The sequence below is a fragment of the Arvicola amphibius genome, chromosome 18 (genome assembly GCF_903992535.2).
Source record: "Arvicola amphibius chromosome 18, mArvAmp1.2, whole genome shotgun sequence".
In the NCBI taxonomy this organism is placed as follows: domain Eukaryota; kingdom Metazoa; phylum Chordata; class Mammalia; order Rodentia; family Cricetidae; genus Arvicola; species Arvicola amphibius.
Window position 1 is genome coordinate 28,934,867 of NC_052064.1, and position 21,665 is coordinate 28,956,531.

The window sequence follows — 21,665 nt, forward strand, 5'->3', positions numbered from 1 at the left end:
CTGACAACTCTGAAGTGCTCTGCTCGAAAAAAGAAACCAAAACCAACCAACTCCTAACTAGACTTTATACTTTGCTTTCAAAATACAAAGAAAATTACAAGGCCAATTCTCATATAAGCAGGTAATGGCATACCTATTACGTTAACAATAGCCTTCAGCGCTCCGAGAATGCTGCCCAATACTTCAGGGTATTCTTCACCCAAATATTCATACAGCACCACACCCAAGTGCCCCATCAGTTTTTCCTGTAATAGAAGAAATGTTTAAAACGTTACTTTCTCCATTCAACCACCTGCTAACAACAATCTAGAGCTGGTAGAACAGATGGATTACCTCTTGACAAGTCTTCATTACAACAGCAGTCCGGGAAATCAAGTCAGCGGCCTGTTGCCTAACTTTTGCTGATTTGTTATTTAAACGCCACAAAACAGTACCACAGATCTGAGGCAAGTACGGTTTGACTCGTTTGCCAAGAGCATTAACTACTGTGCCAAAGCCATTCAACATTACTGAATCCTAAAAGAGAAAAGCTAAGTTACATTTTTTAAAAAACAAACAAAATCACTAAAAATACAGAATTGAGTTTTAACTGAAAGTTGATTGTTGAATAACATTTAATCTTTTCCTAACACCCAAACATACTGTTTGTTCTTAAATCCAAAAATCTGAGGTAAAAGAACGTCTATTAAAGCTGAGGAAAACTAGTACTTGAAACATCAAACTTAATCACTTTTAAGGGGCATCTGCTTTAAACAATGGTTCTCTACACATACGAAAGCCAACAGCAGCGTGCCACAACAGTTCGTGGTGACGGGGGTGGGGAGCAGCAGCCTCCAAGCCTGAACCCAGAAAACACATGGTAGAAACAGAACTGATCGCTGAAGCTGTCTCTAATTTCCACCCACACACATGCACACAAACTAAAATTTAAAACCACAAGTAAATGAGTAGTCGCCATTACCTCTGTGGTCTGTTCCTGGAATGCATAGAGAATGCCATCAATCAGCTGCTCTTCAAGTTTGTGGTCGATGTCTGCTGCACCCAGGTTGCCCATGATCTTCTCGATTGTCTCCATCACCATTTTCCTGTACTGTTCGGCTTCATCTTTCAGATCATCCACAATCCTAGATATAATTTCTGCTGCCCCTACTTTGTTTGCCAACTCCACGGTCGTATCAACTAACTAAAAAGACAAACAAAAACAAAACCGCTTTAAAGCTATTACTTTTCCAAGGAAATAAAGCTTATGACTAAACATTCAAAGTTAGAGCAGCACAGCACAGTGCTCCTGCCATAAACCTAACACTCAGTGAGGCACATCTTCCAAAACTGATTCTAATCTAGCTATATAGCAAGGTCCAGGCAAGCCCAAGAAACACAAGATCTTAACTCCAAACCAAAAAGCATTCTAAGTAAAATTATACTTATGTTTCAGCGAGGTAGAAAAAGCCTCAATTTACCAGACAAAAACATCGACTCATAATTTAGTACTGGTGAGCTGGGAGGCTGAGGCAGAAGGACCAATATTTTAAGACCAGCCTGGGCTTCTAAGTGAGATTTTTGTATTAAAGAGAAAAGAGAAAAGGAGAAAAAGAGGGGTGCAGAGAGAGGGTTCAACAGGTCACAGGCACAGCGGACACAGTGGACAATCTGAGTCTGATCCCCAAGCTCAAAAAGGGACTGCCAGCTGCTCTCCCACCTCCCCAACATGCATGCGCGCGCACACACACATCAAATAAATGTAATTTAAACACAACCAACGTGCGTGTGTGTGTGGGTGTGGGTGGGTGGGTGCGTGTGTATGTGTGCGTGCGCGCGAGCGCACACCCCTGTGCCTTTTGTTACTAGGCTGGGGACTGAACTGAAGACCTCAGCAGTTAGGAGTATTGGTTTTTCTTCCAGAGGACCCACGTTCAATTCCCAACACCCATAAGATCTGTAACTTCACTTCCATGAGATATCTGGCTCACAACTGTCTGTAACTCCAATACCAGGAGATCCAATGACCTGGCCTCTGTAGGCACGAGACCCACCAAATGGTGCAGAAACAACGCACATGGGCAAAACACCCAAACCATACACATGAAAAAATAAACATTTTTAAATTTTAATGCACCAGTTTCATGTAAATTTTACATTAAATGCATTTAAACACACACACACACACACACACACACACACACACACGCACGAGGCCAGGTGTGGTGGAGCAGGCCTTTAATACCAGCACTCGGAAGGCAGAGGAGGCAGGGGAATCCATGAGCGTAAGGTCTACATAGCAATTTCCAGGCTACACAGTAAAACTCTATCACAAAAAAAGAAAATAAATAAATAAAAGGGCTTTAAAAGTCCATCTCCTGTCACAGTCAAGAACATATAAATTTTAAGACAGCAAAAGTAAATTATAGTATGTAATATGCATTCTGAGTAGAGAAAGAGTCCAAAAGACTTTTGCGACTCAAATTTTAAAGGTGAAAGGTTACCTGTCGGTAATTTCTTCTATCCAAAGCCATTCTGTGCTGCCAGAAGTGTTTAAAGAAAGGAGGGAGAATCTCTGTTTTAATGTAGTTCGCTTCCACACCGTCCGTCCCACAGCACTGCTTCACCACCTGCGGGTGACAGCACAGCAGGTGTATTCATAGGCTATGAAGACCTTTCAACCTTCAAATATGCACACTATGCTAGCAAACATGCACCTACAAACTAGAACAACTAATTACCTTCAATACAATTTTCTTCATTTCTTCATCTGGAGACTGGAATTCTCGAATAAGGATCAACATCACTTCTCTAGTATAGTAGTTGGCATATTCTGCATCCATAAGAGGAATGAGATACCCAATAGCCTTTAAGAAAGCGGCCAAACCCTATTCAAAAATAAAATATGTAAATGGACACACAAATCAGTAAATTAACTTTAGATGGCCTTAATGGACAGCAACAAACCAGAATCTCAAGAATGGATTTACCTTTCCTCTGTGTTGGCGGATGCCCTTCCATAGAGGTTTGAGCACAGAATCAAAAGACTCGATACCATAAGGTGTTGCTGCTTCAGCCAAAGCAGCAATGGCCAAAGCACTGATGGTCCGGACTTTCTGCTGCTCATCCACAAGCCCTATACAATCAAACACAGGTGTGAGCAAGCAAGGCACCAACTGCTCATTTTCACAGTGCAATCCAAACTTTAGCAATGTATCTAACCATGGATCCCAACTGCAAGACATTCTACAGTAGACAGAATTTCGGCAAGAGCAGTGTCTTAACAGAAAATATAGCAAACCCCTTTTCAAAGTTCATTTATGTGGGGAAGCCCTTCAGTTATTCCCCAGCCCCCAATCAGTAACCAAACATTCAGGACAGCTGATCTTTCACAGGTAAAAGTTCTATCACCACTTACCATGTTCGATGATTTCAACTAAGCTTCTGAGATGTGGCAAGATAGCACAGCCCATAAGAATAGCAATCTGCTGCACAATCTTGATGCCAGTGTGCCTCGCTTGCCAAGACTTCTTGCTTTTGCACACAGCTTTTAAGAAGGGCAATAGAGAAGGAATGCCCAGGGCAGAGGCTACAACAGCAAAAGCTCTGGCTGTTGTGTTTCGGACGTACTCATCCATGTTGTCTATGTCAGGTCTCATGGTAGAAATCATAGTAGCCAGACCAGCGGCCTACAGAGGAAAGATGCAAGAGCAGCTTTAGTTACCATCCATCGCCAGTCCAGCAAAGACAAACTTCCTTTCTAGGAATTTAATGTGAGTACCTTTGCCAAATTAGAAATAATTTCTCTGCCTTCCACTCTAGCATAGTAATCTTCATCAATCAGCAGTGGTTCAATAACCACAAGAATCTGAAACAGAAAAAAAAAGAGGAATTACATTTCCACATCAATTTACAGTTATCAAAGAACTTTGCTAATTGAGGGATAATTTTAAGACTTTTAACTCTATACTGTCAAGTCCTAGATACAGATGAAAATAAAAGGTAAAATAACATTTTATATTTAAAAATATAGAAGAATTGTCTTAATAAAGATGATTCTAGCCGGGCGGTGGTGGCGCACGCCTTTAATCCCAGCACTCGGGAGGCAGAGGCAGGCAGATCTCTGTGAGTTCGAGACCAGCCTGGTCTACAAGAGCTAGTTCCAGGACAGGCTCCAAAGCCACAGAGAAACCCTGTCTCGAAAAACAAAAAAACAAAAAAACAAAAAAAAAAAAAAGATGATTCTTTATTCTAATACAAAATAAAATATGCATTCTCATTCTAATCTGTCAATTAAAAAAAAAAAGAGTAGTAATTCCCAAGAGTAAAGATGGCATTAAAAACACGTATATACTGATACTTGCTTCTGGGAGGAAAAAAAGATCTGGTAGTTGTGATAATTAATACTGTCATTCTGGCAGGATCTAAAACCACCTAGGAAATGAGACTCTGGGAATGCCCATAGGCGATTGTCTTGCAAAGTCCCATCTAAATTGAGGGCAAGACCATTGCCTGGGCAGGAGATCCTGAATTAGTTATCACACCTGCACCCATAGACAAGGCCAGCCTCAATAACATGGTGAGACACTTTTTCAAAACCCCTAAAAGAGGGGCTGGAGAGATGGCTCAGTGGATAAGAGGTTCTGAGTTCAATTCCCAGCAATCACATGATGGCTCACAACTACCTGTAATAAGATCTGGTGCCAATTCTAGACTGCAGGGACACATGCAGGCAGAACATTGTATACATAATAAATAAATCTTTTTAAAAAAAACTCCAAAAGATCAGAGGACACTCTAATTCAACACTCATTTCTCTGAAGAGGCTATAAATTGGTAAACTTTTCTAGTCTATAATTGTATACAATCAACTAAAGTTTTGAACTTTAAAATTTTAAGAATACAAGGAAAGGGACTGGCTCGGTAGTTAAACGGCACCAGCCGCTCTTCTTGAGGACCCAGCACCCACATGGCTGTAACTCCAGTTCAGGGGATCCAATGCCCTCTTCTGGCTTCCAAGGACAGCAAACATGCAAGTGATGCAGGCGAAACAGCCATATACATAAGTCAGTCTTTATAAATACGAGGACAAACTGGTAAAATAAACCCTTGACTCTTTATATTGAAATTTATAAAAATATTAAATGGCTGGGCAGTGGTGGCAAACACCTTTAAGCCCAGCATTCAGGAGGCAAAGGCAGGTGATCTGAGGCCGGCCTGGTCTACAAGGCTACACAGAAAGACCCTGTCTCGAGCAACATGCACCCCGCCCCAGCCCCCTCCCCCCACCAAAAAAAAAATCCAGATTCCACACAGTGTAAAATAGAATCCAACCCAAAAAATAAAAACTAAAACCATTAAACACTACTTAGAGAACCAACCAACCTTGTGCACATACGGCCGCACTAAGTCATCAAGTTTATACAATATTCTATCAATAACTTTCACGAGTAAATGACGCTCTTGATCCTCAAGTGTAGGAGACATCAACAAAGGAAGAATCTGGTTAAACAAAGGTCCAGCCCCAAATTCTCGAGCTTTATCAGTAATCTGACGTAAGGCAGCCTATGGAAAAGCAGAAGGAAATGAAAATATTTATTTTTGTTTATGAACAAACATTCAGATGAAGTGAATTTCACCAGGAATAATATTTTGATGTATACTTATATAGACAATCCACATATAGTAATAAGAATTTTGTCATAAATTGTTTTAATGTTTAAATTCACATGACCCAAGTTCAATGTTATCAACTCATCCAAAAAGGGTAATTAACTTAGTGGCAGGTGAGAAGAGGAAGAGGCAAAGGCGCTTATCACCAAGCCCAATGACCCCACACTCAACCCCTGGGAGCTAAACAATGGAAAGAGAAACTTCCAAAAGCTGTCCTCTGAGCTCTCTACAGGTGATACCTGGAGTATCTATCACCTACCTGCCTGCCTGCACACACACCCACACACAATGCACAAAAACATGCATGCATGTGTGCAGTAAATAAATGAGTAAATGGACAGAAAAGAATAGAGGGGTAGCTTCTAGGGCTAAGAACATTCCTCAGAAGGTAAAAGGTACTGCAGGCCACCAAGCCTGACGATTATCTGAGCTCAATCCTCAGAACCTACATAACAGAAGAACTGATTCCTGCAAGTTATCGCCATGTATACACGCCTATAAATGTATATAAAAAAGGGGTAATTTAGTAAACCTATAGAACCATACAAGTATACACCATATGCCTTAGCTGAGCCTAAAGAGCCTTCTATTTCAGTCACGCTGAGTGTTAACAGAACAGCTCACTAATTTCCACTGATCACCCTAGTTCTGAACACTTTAAAGCTGTCAAACACAGAAAGAATTTGGCTTTCTCATATCCTGATCACAACAAAATCCTTTGATGAGAAGAATTAAACCCACCGAGCCTGGAGCGAGGACTGTAACCCCAAGCAGCCACTCTAGAAGAAGAGGATCCAAGCTCAAGGCCTCCCTGAAGAAGCATAAGGCCAAGCCAAGCAATTTATCAGAAACCATATAAGCCAAATAAGGAACCAGAACAGAGCACCACGGCTTATTCTGTTAATTCCGTCACTCAGGTGTCTGAACGAAAAGGATTGGCATCAGACTACATCCAAACTGGGCTATGAGTTTCAGGCCAGCTTGTGATACAGTTTGAGAACCTATCTCAAAACAAACAAAAATAAGTAATTTAATAAACTAGAACTAGGAGTCAGATTGATACATACCTTTATTGTTTATTATGGGTGGTATATACTTTTAATTGCCACACTTGAGAGCCAGAGGCAGGTGGATTTCTGAAGGTCTGCACAGTGAATTCCAAAGCAATCATGACTGTGCAAAGACCTTGTCTCAAAAAGCCAAAGAAATAAAAATAGAACTTACCTTTCTCATTGGAGGTGTACCATTCTTAATTTTTAAAAGCAACTTCATTATTTTTCTCTCCTTTTGCTCCTCTGGACTAAGTGTTGATTCGTCGACATCAACCTGCAATAATTGAGGGGCGGATGAAGCCAGTGGTCTGCATCCCGACCAAGAGCAACACTTCGCCACTGCCAGCATCACTCACCAACAGCTTATCAAAGTACTGGATGTCATCGGGTTTCAGGAAGGGAAGGTTCCCAGACGGCTGGTCACTGACACTCTTCATAGTTCTATCTTCCGTCTGCATGTGGAACCCAGTCATGCCGCCCAAAGGCGTGGGGGTTGCAGTCAGTTTCCGAGCTGGGGTCCGGATAGGGACATAACCGGCTGGAGGGGGAAGGACCTGAGAGAGGACAACACACTTAGCAGGGCTGCCTCAGCTGTCCACACCCCGAGACAGGAGCATTTACCCTTAAAGAGATGTTACAAACTAGCTAGCTAGCAGGTTTATTTACCTGAAGAAAACATATCCCACTGTTCAATGTTAATTAACAGTTAAGAAGATGTTTACGAAAAAAAACTTCATTTCTAATTTGTTAATTAAAATTTAAGTGAGAAAGGAATACGTGAAGCACTCTATAAATTCTGGTCACCTTCAAACATTAACATGCTTGAAATATCAACATGTTGTCAGCCAACACGTGAAACTGACAAAACCAGAAACCTCTAGACCCTACCGTCAGGGTTTCAGAGAAGGCGCTTAGAGCGGACAAATACAGTAAGTGAGCATCCACATAACCCAATGCTATAAAAATGTATTTTAAGAACCAACTCTAGGGGCTGGAGAGATGACTCATTGGTTAAGAGCACTGACTGCTCTTCCATAGGTTCTGAGTTCAAGTCTCAGCAATCACATGGTGGCTCACAACCACCTGTAATGAGATCTGGTGCCTTCTGGCCCACAGGAACACATGCAGGTAAAACACTGCATGAATGAAATGAATAAATGAATAAACGAATGAATGAATGAACCAACTCTACAAAACTGACTTAAATACAGAAAAGAAAAACCAAGACCCTCTGAAAGAAATAACCAACTAACCCCCCTGCAAAATCCATACAATGTCTAGAAATATGAGTTTTAAACAGCAAGATTTGGTTTTTAAAGCAATGAGACTTTTTTTGCTGTGAATTACGAATTGCTGGGTAGGACAGGAGTGGTGGGACAGCGTTTAGACAGACCCCCGAGTGTGAGGTCAGCCTAGTCTGTCTCACAGTTACAGAGAGACCGTCTCCAAACCTAACAATGGTTTAAAGCAGGTACTAGAGAAAGGTTTCAGTCATCTACAACACATGCACCTCAAGTCGTGAGACCAGCGATCAGAATCCAGAACCCATGTTGGGAAACTCACAACTGCCTATAATTCCAGTGGAGGAATTGCAATGGCTTCTGCAGACACCTGAACTTACATCCAGATGATAACACAAATAATTAAAAATTAAATATCTTTTAAAGATTTTTAAGAATTGTATATAACTGTGTGCCTGGATTTAAGTTTGTCCACTTGAGTACAGTGCCCGAGAAGGCCGGCAGAAAGCACTGGGTTTTCGTAGATTCACAGGTGGCTGTCAGCCCCTTCATGTGGGTGCTGGGAAATGAACTCCAGTCCCCCCAAAAGAGCAATACATGCTCTTAACCACTGAGCCACTTCTACAGCCACAAAATAAAAGGGTGTTGGTTTGTTTTTTGGGGGGATGGGGGTTAAGACAGGGTCTCTCTACGCAGCCTTGGCTGGCCTGGTACTTGTTATATGAACAAGACTGGCTTCAAACTCAAGAGATCCACCTGCCTCAAACTCCCATCAATCACTAGAATTAAAGGCTGGCACCACCACAGGTGGCAAAATAATAAAAGCTCCATGCTATTCATTTTCCATTACTTTTTCAACTGAAATATACTTAGTAGTACAGGAAGAAAGGGAGGGGGGAGGAAAGGAAGGAAGGAAGGAAGGAAGGAAGGAAGGAAGGAAAGAAGGAAGGAATTGACTAGTAGTAAATTTGGGCAATTTGCTAGGCAATTTTTTTAACCAAATGCTTAAAACTCATATCCTCAATAACAAACACATTTATCATATTTGTCACTAGTACCTTATATCCTTCTGGAAACATAGCATCTAATTCTTCATCAGAAAGTGGGCGGTTCCGCTCATCAATTTCTCTCTCCCACCGCCATGCCTGAAGCTGCTCAGGAGTCATGCTCATTATGTGACCTATCAAAACAGCAAAATTCTTAGTGAGCCACAGTGCCAGACTTGACCCATTTTTAATTATTTTTTTTTTCTTTTTGGTTTTGAGATAGGGTTCTCTGTGTAGCTTTGGAGCCTATCCTGGAACTCGCTCTGTAGACCAGGCTGGCCTCCAACTCACAGAGACCCACCTGCCTCCACCTTCTAAGTGCTGAGGTTAAAGGTGTGCTCCACCACAGCCTGGCCATTTTTATATTCTTATTCTTAATAGAAAAGCTGGCATTAAAGGCAATCCAGAAAAACCAGCAAAAAAAAAAAAAAAAAAAAAAATAGTTACAAAAGAAACAAAAGAAAGATGTTATTTCCAGTAAGAGTTTTACCTGGTGTGGGGGTAGCCATGTTCATGGCTGGCGTGCCAATTGGTGTCTTTCCTGGAGTCAGAACAGGAGTGCTTCCACCCATCTGACTAGCTGGCGTTTCATCCCAACGAGACTTTCTTTTGCTTGCTCCAGGAGTTGGAGTCTCACCGATAGAGTCTCCACCTCGATCTGTTCGAGGTGTCTCAGCCCATCCACTTCCATGCCCAGGAGTATCTGCAAAAACAAAGGGCCGGTAAGATCCCACTATTAGCCACTCTCAAAATACTTTCCCCCACATTCAGTATGATTATGTTTAAAGGGAACAATCCAAAAACAAGATATACCTAAAAGTTTTGTTCAGTATTTTTAGGTTTCCACTGACTACAAAGGCACACCCAGCAACTAAGAAACAAAAAAGCAAATTTTTCATCCACACAATCACTATGAAGAGCCATCCACTGTCTATCTTTAGTCAAGTCATTCCTGCTATATATCCAATACTCAGTTTAGGCAAATTTCTGAGACAGCACATAAAACAGGCTAGCAGGAGTCAGACGGTGGTAGAGAGGAGACGTGACTAAAGGATGCAGTTTCTGTTTGGGTCACTGAAAAAAGATGCAGAAATGAGTTATAATCATAGTTGTGCAATACTGTGAATATGTTTAAAGTCACTAAACTGTGTACTTAAAAAAAAAAAATAAGGGCTGGAGAGGTGGCTCAGAGGTTAAGAGCACTGACTGCTCTTCCAAAGGTCCTGAGTTCAATTCCCAGCAACCACATGGTGGCTCACAACCATCTGTACTGAGATCTGATGCCCTCTACTGGCCTATAGGACATATGTAGGCAGAATACTGTAAACATAATAAATAAATCTTTTCTAAAAAAATTTAAAGCTGGTGTATTTAAATGCACATAGAAGAGGCTGAGGCAAGAGAAATCAGCAGTTGAAGGCTAGTGATATGGTTTCCAAAACATTTTTTTAAAGTTAAAAAAAAAAAAGCACAAAATTATCTTCCTTCTATTTTTTTAAAATATAAAATTTATCTTCTATGATTCTTCCTAAAATCCCAGCCTCTTCATAAGGGGGGAAAGAACTGGACACTCCATTTGCTGAGCTCTTTGTATGCTGAGGAGCACAGACCATGATGCACATACAGAGGTCCAAGGTTACCTGTGGAGCTGGGGCTCTCCTTCTAGCATGTGGGCCCCAGGGAGCAAATCCCTGTCCTCAGGCTTGATCACTGTAGGCGCCTCTCCCACTGAGCAATGTCAACAGCCCAAAGTTGGAAGTTTATTAAGAAAAAATTTACCTATTATTGTATGTGATTATGCTTGAGTATTGAGACAAACAGTAAGAGAAAAGACACACACACTCAGTGGGTTCCGACTTCTCAAGAGTCAATCTGCTCCACCTCTGCAGGAGCTGGTTAGTTACATAGAAATTTATACTGTATTTATATTTATACTAGAAAGTACAGACCTCAGCCTAAAACACAACACTCAAGCCAACACTTATTCAAAGACTTGTCTACACGCCATTAAAAGTACCTACCTCTTTCTGTTTTGGGGGTCTCATCCCATCTGTTCTTACGAGCGCTGGAAGTTGCACCACCGTGGCCTGGGGTCGCATGGCCTGGTGTGTCGCCTCGTCCAGGAGTAGCAGCTCCCGCAGGTGTGTGACTAGGTGTAGGATCCCATATTTTTGAACCTGGGGTTGCTCCAGGAGTTTCACTTCCTTTTGCACGACCTGGTGTCTCATCCCATCTTAAAGAAGGGGTATGTCCAGGGGTCTTAACAAAGCAAAAAAAAAAAAAAAAAAAAAAAAAAATTACTTCACATACCTCTATACCTTAAAAAAATAACTAAAAAATTTTCAGACAAAATCCAAATAAATGCATCTTTTACTTGTTTCCTACACTCAGTTAAAAATTAGACTATCATTCTGCTTACTGTTTTACAAATGCTTATGATCAAAACCAATGTACAGCTTTCCTTTGGAATAATGAAAAGCCTGAGATTAAGCCATAAAACAGAGAACTGCAAGATGGCTCAGCGCTGACTGCTCTTCCAACGTACACGGGTCTCAGTTCCCGGCACCCACACGGCGGCTCACAGCTCTAGTCCCAAGTGCTGCCTAAGTTTGTCGCCTCACTCAGACCCAAGCACGCGTGTCAAACTGTCTCCAAGACACACTTCCTGAGTGGAGCGGACTCCGCTTACAGCGGGAAGAAGGAAGAGGAGCAAAGAGTCCAAGAGTAAAACCTGCTCCTGAGAACAGCTGGAAGGTGAGCTGTGTCTAGCAGACGTCACCTAGGTTACACATGACAAACATGCCTCACGACAGTGGGGAAGAAAAGGCATCCACGGAGGAAAAGCTACCCGAGGAACTGAGCCAAATGCCTCAGTTTCCCCAGGTGGTATCTGCTGGATGTTGGTGTGCTCTTGATCGATGGTGTTACCTTTTTGTTCTCTTATTCAGACTACTCCAGCTATCTCTTCTGGATATTGTAAACCCTGAGTCAATGAAGTTTCATTTATATACTCTACCTATCTATTTCCTATTGTTCTTTTACTTTTCTTTCAAAAAATTATTATTATAAAAAAACTTGTAAATAAAAAAACACACATGCCAAAATTAACCAGCCCTAACCAGCCTATATAGCTGGAATAGCCATTTATAATGGAAGCTATGTAACTTTCTTTTACTCTTTTATGCTGTATAGGAAAGCAAGGCTATTATAATCATCTCTAAAACATACAAAGTATCTTTCCCTGGCTATCCTGAAACTCACTCTGTAGACCAGGCTGGCCTTCAACTCACAGAGATCCGCCTGCCTCTGCCTCCCGAGTGCTGGGATTAAAGGCTGCGCCACCACCACACAGGTTTTTTTTAATGGTTTTTTCTTTTTTCTAAAACTTATTTATTATGGATACAGTGATCTGCCAGTGTGTATGCCTACACACCAGAAGAGCACATCAGATCTCATTATAGATGAGTATGAGCCACACGTGGTTGCTGGAAATTGAACTCAGGACCTCTGGAAGAGCAGCCAGTGCTCTTAACCTCTGAGCCATAATCTCTCCAGCCACCATAGTATCTTAAAATATACAACTAAGGGGGCTGGAGAAATGGCTCAGTGGTTAAGAGCACTGACTGCTCTTCCAGAGGACCCGGGTTCAATTCCCAGCACCCACATGGCAGTGCACAACTGTCTGAAAATCCAGTTACAGGGGATCTGACACCTTCACACCAATGCACATAAAATACAGATAAATAAATCATAAAAAATTAAAAAATATATACAACTAAGAATTCTATGGCTTTAGGAAATTCAAGGAAGTTTGTCTATCTCCAATAGAAGACTTTCAACTCTAAGTTAAACCAGTGCTTCCCAAACTGGATCTCTGAGACAGAACTTCTGGGGAAGAAAGAATCCACATTATAAGAAATACCTTTATAACATGTTATGAGCCAGAGGAAAGTAAATCTCTTTGAGTTCAAAGCCAATCTGGTTTACATGGTTTCTGGCAACCCAGAGCTACACAGTGGGGCCCCCATCTTTACTTATTTGTGTGCATGTGTGAGTACACACACACCACAGAGCAAGTGTGGAAAACAGAAGATAAGCCATGAGTCTGTTGTCTCTTTCCGCCATGTGAATCCTATGCAGAGAACTAAGGCAGTCAGGCTTTGCGGCACACGCCTTCACCTACTGTGACGCGGCCACGGATCAGTGGGAAGAGAAGACTAGAGGTGGATTTAAGTAACACCCAAGACTATGCAGAACAGCTCAAAATACACAATGTCTTGGTAGGGGGTGGAAGTGGTGGTGGGGTACGTTTTGTTTTCTGACATGAGGTAGCCCAGAAACTGGCTTGGAACTCCTAATCCTGCCTCACCCAACCTAGTGAGCGACTGTAAGGGATGCACTGGCACACTCAGCTAAAAAAGACTGCTTGCTATTCAGGGAAAAAACTCTTGATGAGGTAAGTAATGAAAAACACATTAAACTCAGCTGAGGATGGCTCAGCAAGTTTAACTGCGGGGGGTGGGGGTGCACCTTTAATCCCAGTACTGGGGAGGCAGGCAGATCTTTGAATTAGAACCAGCTTGAGATACAAAGTTCCAGGACAGCCAAAGCTACACAGAGAAACCCTGTCGTGATTTAAAAAAAAAAAAAAAAAAAAGCAAAGCAAAAAGAGTGTTAGCTGCTTTCACAGAGAACCTGAGTATGGTTCACAGAGGGGCTCATAACCTGTCACTCCAATCCCAACGGATCCGACACCTTCTCCTGGCCTCACAGAACCTGCACACATGTGGTGTGCACTCACAGACATGTATGCCACTAAATTAAATAAAGCTTTTTAAAAATTTAGTCTTCTATCCAATTATAAGCACACAGCTAAGCTGTGCTAAGTAAAACAAGTTTATCTTGGCTTTTAAAACTTAGTCTGGGTACGCATGGTGGCACAAGACTTTAATCTCAGCACTCAGGAAGCAAGAGAAGAATCTGAGTCTGAGGCCAATTTGGTCTACACAAGCTCAAGGCTAGAAAGGGATACACAGTGAAACCCTGTCTTTAAGACGTGACCAAGTTCAGTGCCCAGAGCTGAGGTGAGGGGGGGCTCACAACTGTAACTCCAGCTGCAGAGGATCCAACACCCTCTTCTGGCACTTGTACTCACACAGACACACACATACACACACACACATATAAACAATAAAATAAATTTCAGTTCTCTTTTTTAAGATTTATTACACTTACTGCTGCATATATGTTCTGCCTGCATGCCAGAAGAGGGCACCAAATCTCATTACAGATGGTTGTGAGCCACCATGTGGTTACTGGGAATTGAACTCAGGACCTCTGGAAGAACAGCCAGTGCTCTTTACCTCTGAACCAATAAATCTCGTTTAAAATTTGTTTTAAAGACCAACAGTGAGTTCTGGGACAGTCAGGGCTACACAAGAAAACCCTGTCTTGAAAGAAAGAAAAAACAAAAAACACCACAACAACCACTAACTGCTATTCCGGAGAACCTGGTTAAGCCCCAGCACCCACATGGCAGCTTATAACCATCCATAGCTCAAATTCCAGGGGAATCCCACACCCTTCAAGCACCAGTCACACATGTGATATACAGACATACATGCAGGAACAAAATGAATTTCACAAAAAGAGAAAGGAAGGAAGGAAGGGAGGGAGGGAGGGAGGGAAGGAGGGAGGGAGGGAGGGGGAGAGGGGGAGAGGGGGAGAGGGGGAGAGGGGGGGAGAGAGAGAGAGAGAGAGAGAGAGAGAGAGAGAGAGAGAGAGAGAGAGAGAGAATGATTTTTTTTTCATTTTCATTTCCTAGACAGGGTTTCTGTGTGTGGCCCTGGCTGTCCTAGAACTTGCTCTGTAAGACCAGGCTGGACTGACTCAAATATCCACCTGCCTCTGTCTCCTGGGAACTCCTGGGGATTAAATGCACCACCACTGCCTGGCTAATTTATGAATTTTAGAGCTGCCCTCCACACGCACCCTGCAGAAGCATCAGCAGTGGTACACTACGAAGAGAGCCTAAGCAGAAGCATTACAGAGACTGATCATGAATGCAGCCAATGTTCTCGGTAACGAGGAGCAGGCACACACGAACAAGAAACAGCAACCAGTGAGCAGAGAATGGAAAGACACTCAAGTTCAGACTCTAGGAGAAGAGGCTTGAGCCTACTAATAAGCTAGTTAGCTAATGTGAGCAATTAAGACAGAACTTGGCTTTAGTAACATGAGGTTATCTGGACAAGCATGTATGGTCAGGAGACTATTAAACAGGAGGGACCGCAGGGACAGACAGTTCACTGGAAGCACTCAGAGTGAAGACAAGTGATGGCCTCTGAAGCAATGAACAGTTTCTCTACAAGTTTATTTTCAGGACAAGGACTGGTAAAGCATGCTTGCCGACGGTAATATGCAGAAAACAGACAGAGGGAGAGAATCTTCTGTGGGAAAAGGATCGAGATGCAACACTGAAAGGATCAGGTTTCTGTCTGACAAAAATATCCGACAAGTACTGGTGACTGACAGCTACACAACAACAAAATTTAATTCCACTGAACATGAGTTTTTAAAATGGTTAAAACGGTCAATTCTGTTACACATATTTTTGCAAACATGTTCAAGCCCTACAGTGGTCACACATGCTCTTAACCCCAACACTCAGAAGGCAGAGGCAGGCAGATCTTTTGTGAGTTCAAGGCCAGCCTGGTCTACAAGGACAGCCAGGGATACACAGGAAAAAAGAAATCTCAGAAAACCAAAAGAGAGAAAGGGGGGGGGGGCACGGGCACTGCACACATCTTTAATCCCAGAACTTGAGAGGCAGAAGCAGGTAGATCTCTATGAGTTCCAGGACAGCCAGAGATACAGAGAAACCTTGTCTCAAAAACACAAAATTTCAAAATAAAAATAAATAAGAGTTTAAAATAAAGCCATGTAAAGATGGAAAATATACAGAGAATCTGGATACTGTATGTTATTGTGTTGTCTTTGAATTGTTTGACTGCTGAGGAAGGAGCAACAGCTGCTAAAAGACATTTGACTGTAAGTACTGCTGGATTAATCCAACATACGTATTTTGAAAGTGCCTTGACTTCAAAATTTATGTCAAAAGATATGTTACTTTGGAGAAGAGGTTCTGCTTTTGTTTCCACAGGAAATGATAGGCTGTGGATTCATTCTGGGTTAAGAACTATCAGGTTTGATCAAGGAAGACCCCCCTGAGAAATCTCCAGTATGAGGGGATGGCCCAGACGTCTGAGTTCTACATTCAGAACAGCGTCAAGACTGCTGGCTGAGATGATCGAGCCTCACAATACTCCAGTTGCCCCCCAATCAGCAGGAAATAGCCTGGAAAACTACACCTGCATTCCCCAAAAAATGGACTACAGATGTTTCTTTGTTTAGTGTTAGTTTAGTGTTAGTTGTTTGTTTAGTGTTTCTTTGTTACAAGTTGTTATGGCTAATGGTCAGGAAGAAAGCTAAACAAAGATTACTCATAGTACTTGTTTTGAAAGAAAAAGGAGGGGTGCTGTGGGACAATGGTCTTGTACTTTGTAAAGATTTGTCAGTTCTATTGTTTTAATAAAATGCTGATTGGCTAGTACCCAGGCAGGAAGTATAGGCGGGGTAACCAGAACAGGAGAATTCTGGGAAGAGTAAAGACTCAGTTGGCAGTTGTCAAAGAGGAAGCCAGACACAGAGGAAGCAAGAAAAGAATGCCTCGCTGATAAAGGGTACCAAGCCACGTGGCTAACACAGACAAGAATTATGGGTTAATGTAGGATGTAAGAGTTAATAAGAAGCCTGAGCTACTAGGCCAAACAGTTTATAAATATTGTAGACCTCTGTGTGTTTCTTTGAGACTTAATGGCTGCGGGACCAGGCAGGACAGAAGAAACCTTCAGTCAAAAGAGAGAGAGAGGGAGAGAAAGATCAACAGAGTATAAGCTAGCCAAGAAAATAATGGTGTTACCCAATTACCAACTGTGGACAAAGGCCTATCCAACAAGAAAATAAGGAAGACTACAATATTGTACTCAACCTCCAATACTGAACATACAATATGCTAAAAAATTATTATTCCATGTGGTAGCATGATGCATACCTTTAATCCCAGCATTTGGTGGGTCAATCTCAGAGTTTGATGCTACCCTGGCTAATACAACAAGTTCCAGGCTGGCCAGGGCTACAAAACAAAACCTTGTCTTGAATGAATGAATGAATGAATGATGAATGAATGAATGAGGAAGGAAGGAAGGAGAGAGAGACATTCCACTGAAACTCAACAAGAACAAACCACTCCTCAGCATACAGAATGAACAACACCCCATTCAGGTACTGAGGCTGTAACCCTGATGTGACTACATTTGGAGACTGCCGGTACTCAAGGTCAAATGAGGTCAAAAGGAATAAGAAGACTGACAGAAAAGAGCTATGAGAAAACAATGAGACTGCTCTCACCAGACAGCACCTGCTAGCTGGAGAGATCTGGACTCGGAGCCGCATGAATGTGGAAATACTGCACTTAAGTTACCTAGTCAATGGTAACTTGTTTCAGAAACCCAATACAAACACACTCCCTAGAGAAAAATATAAAAATAGCAATAAAAATAAAAAGTTACCTCTGCCTGATCCCAACTTGACAGCTTTTTGGGAGTGGCACCAGGAGTCTGGTCAGCGGTTTGATCCCAGCGCCGTTTTCGTTTTGAGGGGGGCTGGGATGCTGCTGCTCCATTCACGACTTTAAGCTCCCCAGCTTTAGCTTTTTCTGCTAGTTGTTGCCTAATTTCTCTCTGAAAAACATTAAAGAGCGGAACACTTATCTATAACATCACTTCATAGATGGAAGGAACTTACGGGTAGTATGCCTACCAAGCACGCCTGCAACCCTGTTGAATGCCCAGCATCAGAAAATGGGAAGGAGAAAAATTCTTTAAGCTTTTATGCCCTTCTGTCCCTAGTCCCGGCCTGTTCCTTTTCTCTGCTATTATGCACCTGCAATTCTACAACATCGTCTTCTTTCTAAACCGCATATAAGCAACTCTAGAGGTTTAACAGCCTATAGTTTGAAGCTAGTAAAATCTCCACTCAACAGCAGAGAATTGAAAATATGCAACTGAAAGTTTTTAAAACTCACTGACACAAAATAAGTCAGGGGCAGTGGCACATGCCTGTGACCCATAATCTAAGGTGGGGTTTGAATTCAAGATCAATGACTGAGTTCCATGCCAGCCAGAAATACATAGCAAGACTGGTCTCAAAACCAAAAAGGAACAAGAAAAGTAAAAATAAAACTTAAGTGTCATAAAAGAAAAATACATTTAATTTAGGCTTTCATCTTAAAATTCTCTTTTAATTCATCTAACAAACTTTACTTAATCCTTTAATCCTCAGGAAGCTGAGGTAGGAGGATTCCGGTGAGTTAGAGACCAGCCTGTGACTGTGGAGCTACAGAATGAGTTCTAAGTTAGACTGGGACAGAAAAAGACCCTACTTCAAAGAACAATCAAAAGACCAGGACCAGAACAGCAAAATGGCTCAGCTGGTAAAAGCAACTGTCACCAAGCCTGTTACCTACATTTAGTTCCTGGGACTTACTTAGTAGACAGAACTGACTCCTCCTGCCAGTTGTCCTCTGGTCTCCACAGGCACGCCGTGGCATGAATATACACGAATAAATGTAGTGAAAACAAGACACTACAAAGAAACAGCTGAGGTCTGGCTTCCTAGCACTGCATCTGTGCTAACACAGAATTATCATCGTAAGCCAAAAGACTTACTCAGAATTCTCCAACTACAATCAAACCAAATCTGCAACAGGGATTAAGAACTAATGTGACCACTAGATTCCTGAGGTATAATAAATAACCTTCCTCCACAAGCTTGCACCTACAGAGACCAAAGAGATCTAAAAAAAAAATCAAAACATCAAGTTTTAAAGGTGATACAATTCTGGGATAATTATTTAACTTATTTACAACTGAACACCACAGTCCAATCATGCTTGTTGGCACCTTGCCATCACTTTAAAGGCAGAAGCAGGCAGTTCCGAGTTCTAGGCCAGCCAGGACTACACGAAAGCATCTTTAAAAAATAAATGCCTGGCAATGGTTACACACGCCTTCAATCCCAGCACTCTAGCTCGTAGGAGGCCAAAGTAGGCTAGGTAGATCTCCGCATCAACCCCCCCCCCAAAAAAAAATGCTTGGCGGTGGCATACACCTTTAAACTCAGCACTCAGGGGGTCAAGGCAGGCAAATTTCTGTGAGTTCAAGACCAGCCTGATCCACAGGGCAAGTTCTAATATAGCCAGGGCTATACAGAGAAACACTGTCTTAAGAAGAAAACAAAATTTCTATGAACAATAAAAAGTAAAATACGAAATCCTTCTAAGCTTTCTTACATCGTCTCACTACCATTACATACCTCTTCCTTAGTCAAATGCTGTTCCCGCATAACATCCATGTAAGTTCTGGCATTCATTTTAGGGTCAGGGGTCTTCCCTCCTGCAGAAAAGAACAGCAACAGGAAAGAGCACAATAAATAAAAGGCATTAGGGTCAGCTGATTTCTCTGCCCTGCTCTAATATTACGTTATTCCATAATCATTTAATTTATTTTTTGGTGAAAAACTTTGATAATTATACATCTTACTTTTTATTGAGTTTGCTGATCAATTTAACCTGTTTGAACACAAACATATCTACAGCAGTTTAAAACAATTATTTTAATGCATATATAAAGCAAAATGACAGCACAGTTTAGTCTTCAGAAGTGATGGGTTCCTGGGTTGCTAATCCGGAATACGTACACTTTCGTGCCTTTGTCTCCATCAGCAGTTCTGACTTCAAGCAGCAGAATAGAAGCCTAGAAAATTATCTCTTTACCATTAGTAACACTTTGGAAAGATATTTATATTCAAAACATTACCTGTTGCAAGCTGTTAAAATCCTGACTGCAGTAACTGACTATATAAGTTCTCCATACAGTGATCTAAACAGTCGTAACTGAGAAATCTAATATACCTACAATCTTACTCGTCACATTACTAAAAAGGGCTTCATGCTTTTTAAAGATTTTTTTGACCCAAAATATAATTCTACTTCTTAGAAAGTACAATTACAACTGGAAACATACTACTTCAGATAATATATTTCTACCAGTTATTACAATGAACACAAAGACAAGTGGTGTACAAAGAGATGTGTTAGTCTCTTGGTAAGTTTCAGTATTTGCTTTTCAAACTGCAAAATATCTTAAAGAAGCCCAAACAGTATATAACAAGATCAACAAAGGCACACTATGCTTCAGAAATGTGATAATAGCTATACAAGTAGTATAGCATTAAAATTTAGGACAAAATAATAAACTGCTCAGACATCTCCTATGCTGACGACCATGCCCAATTGGCAGTGTCACTTTCTGACACTAGCTCTGATAAGACTTCCTTTGGAATACTTTTCACCATAATCTAGAGAGGCTGTGTTGAGCTGCACCCTTAAGAATGCAGACAGGACTGGCATATAGCAGTACTGCTGTAGGAGAGAAATTAAGGACAGTTAGTATGGGCCTGTGAATTCTGACATACATGTTTAAATCAATTACAATTATGCAAGTAAAGAAAAGAATATCCCTATTAATTCATGCAGGCTGAAAATCTAATTTGTAAACCTGCAGCAGAATCTATTTTTACAAACAGGCACTTAGTTTGGATGGTGGGACTCACTCACCCGAGGAAAGCTTCCATCAGGTTCACTATGCCCCTTGCACACTACAATTAGCACAACAGACTCCAACTATTAGAAACACCAAAGTCTTTGTATATAACTTTTGTTTTAACTACAAACTTGCATAGAGCAAAGTAGGTGCATTTACTAAGCTATAACAATATGAGGGGACTCTAGTGTGAGAAACAGTTTCTCAAAAGTAACAATCCAAAGCTATAGAATTTGGAATAAAAACTTGCAATAATTTGAAAGTATTTTGAGCAGAAAAATACATTTGTTCAAAGTATACCAAGAGTACCCAAAACAAAAGTAAAAGAAAAACCTTTAACCCTTTGCGTTTCTATGGCATTGGCTCATTATTTTCTTGTCCTTCTACCTGGAAAGAAAACTTGCATTATAAAGATGAAGAATATGGTATCTGTGACTTCAACCACATCTACACAAATCTATAGGGGGTCTTTAAAAACGAAAAGCAAATTCATAAGCATGCCAAAAAAAATCAAAGGGCTAAAGACAACTTAATGAAAATAAATTTCTGAATACTTATAGAAAAGTGGGAAAGAATTACCATCTGCAAAAGGATCAAGACGCTCTGGGGAAATTATCATGGTCCGCCTGTGCTTTTTGTACTCATCTTCCCGGTCTGCAATCTTCGGAGGACGATGTTCAGCAAATGGATCGTACTGGAGAAAGGCATGCTCATTTAATACCCACTCTATTATATAACCAACACCTCCCAGACACACATCAAATAAACAAACCACTGTTCAAGAAAAAAGTGTAGAGGCTGGAGAGAAGGCTCAAGCGGTTACGTTAGCTGATCTTCCAGGACTCTGGTTCAATTCCCAGCACCCACATGGCAGCTCACAACTGTAAGCTGGATCCAAGATCCAGTGGATCTGACTCCATCAAACACAAATGGACATAAAAATCAAAAAAC

At 41.4% G+C, this 21,665-nt stretch overlaps 1 protein-coding gene across 2 annotated transcripts in view; it reads right to left on the reverse strand.

Annotated features, from left to right (window-relative positions):
- The window catches only part of Sf3b1 (splicing factor 3b subunit 1), a 45,282-nt gene that overhangs the window by 9,503 nt on the left and 14,114 nt on the right, over positions 1 to 21,665 (reverse strand). The window contains exons 4-20 of one of the 2 annotated variants that reach the window (XM_038315360.1): positions 21,294 to 21,408; positions 19,426 to 19,505; positions 17,622 to 17,792; positions 11,013 to 11,250; positions 9,482 to 9,694; positions 9,004 to 9,125; positions 7,061 to 7,258; positions 6,877 to 6,978; positions 5,365 to 5,544; positions 3,761 to 3,847; positions 3,398 to 3,668; positions 2,970 to 3,115; positions 2,721 to 2,867; positions 2,484 to 2,609; positions 962 to 1,183; positions 334 to 516; positions 134 to 245 (exon numbers count right to left, since the gene is read on the reverse strand). In XM_038315360.1, coding sequence (XP_038171288.1) covers positions 134 to 245; positions 334 to 516; positions 962 to 1,183; positions 2,484 to 2,609; positions 2,721 to 2,867; positions 2,970 to 3,115; positions 3,398 to 3,668; positions 3,761 to 3,847; positions 5,365 to 5,544; positions 6,877 to 6,978; positions 7,061 to 7,258; positions 9,004 to 9,125; positions 9,482 to 9,694; positions 11,013 to 11,250; positions 17,622 to 17,792; positions 19,426 to 19,505; positions 21,294 to 21,408 — 2,713 coding nt within the window. Of the gene's footprint in view, positions 1 to 133; positions 246 to 333; positions 517 to 961; positions 1,184 to 2,483; positions 2,610 to 2,720; positions 2,868 to 2,969; positions 3,116 to 3,397; positions 3,669 to 3,760; positions 3,848 to 5,364; positions 5,545 to 6,876; positions 6,979 to 7,060; positions 7,259 to 9,003; positions 9,126 to 9,481; positions 9,695 to 11,012; positions 11,251 to 17,621; positions 17,793 to 19,425; positions 19,506 to 19,809; positions 21,239 to 21,293; positions 21,409 to 21,665 lie in introns of those variants that run through there. The other variant, XM_038315361.1, reaches the window with a different exon arrangement.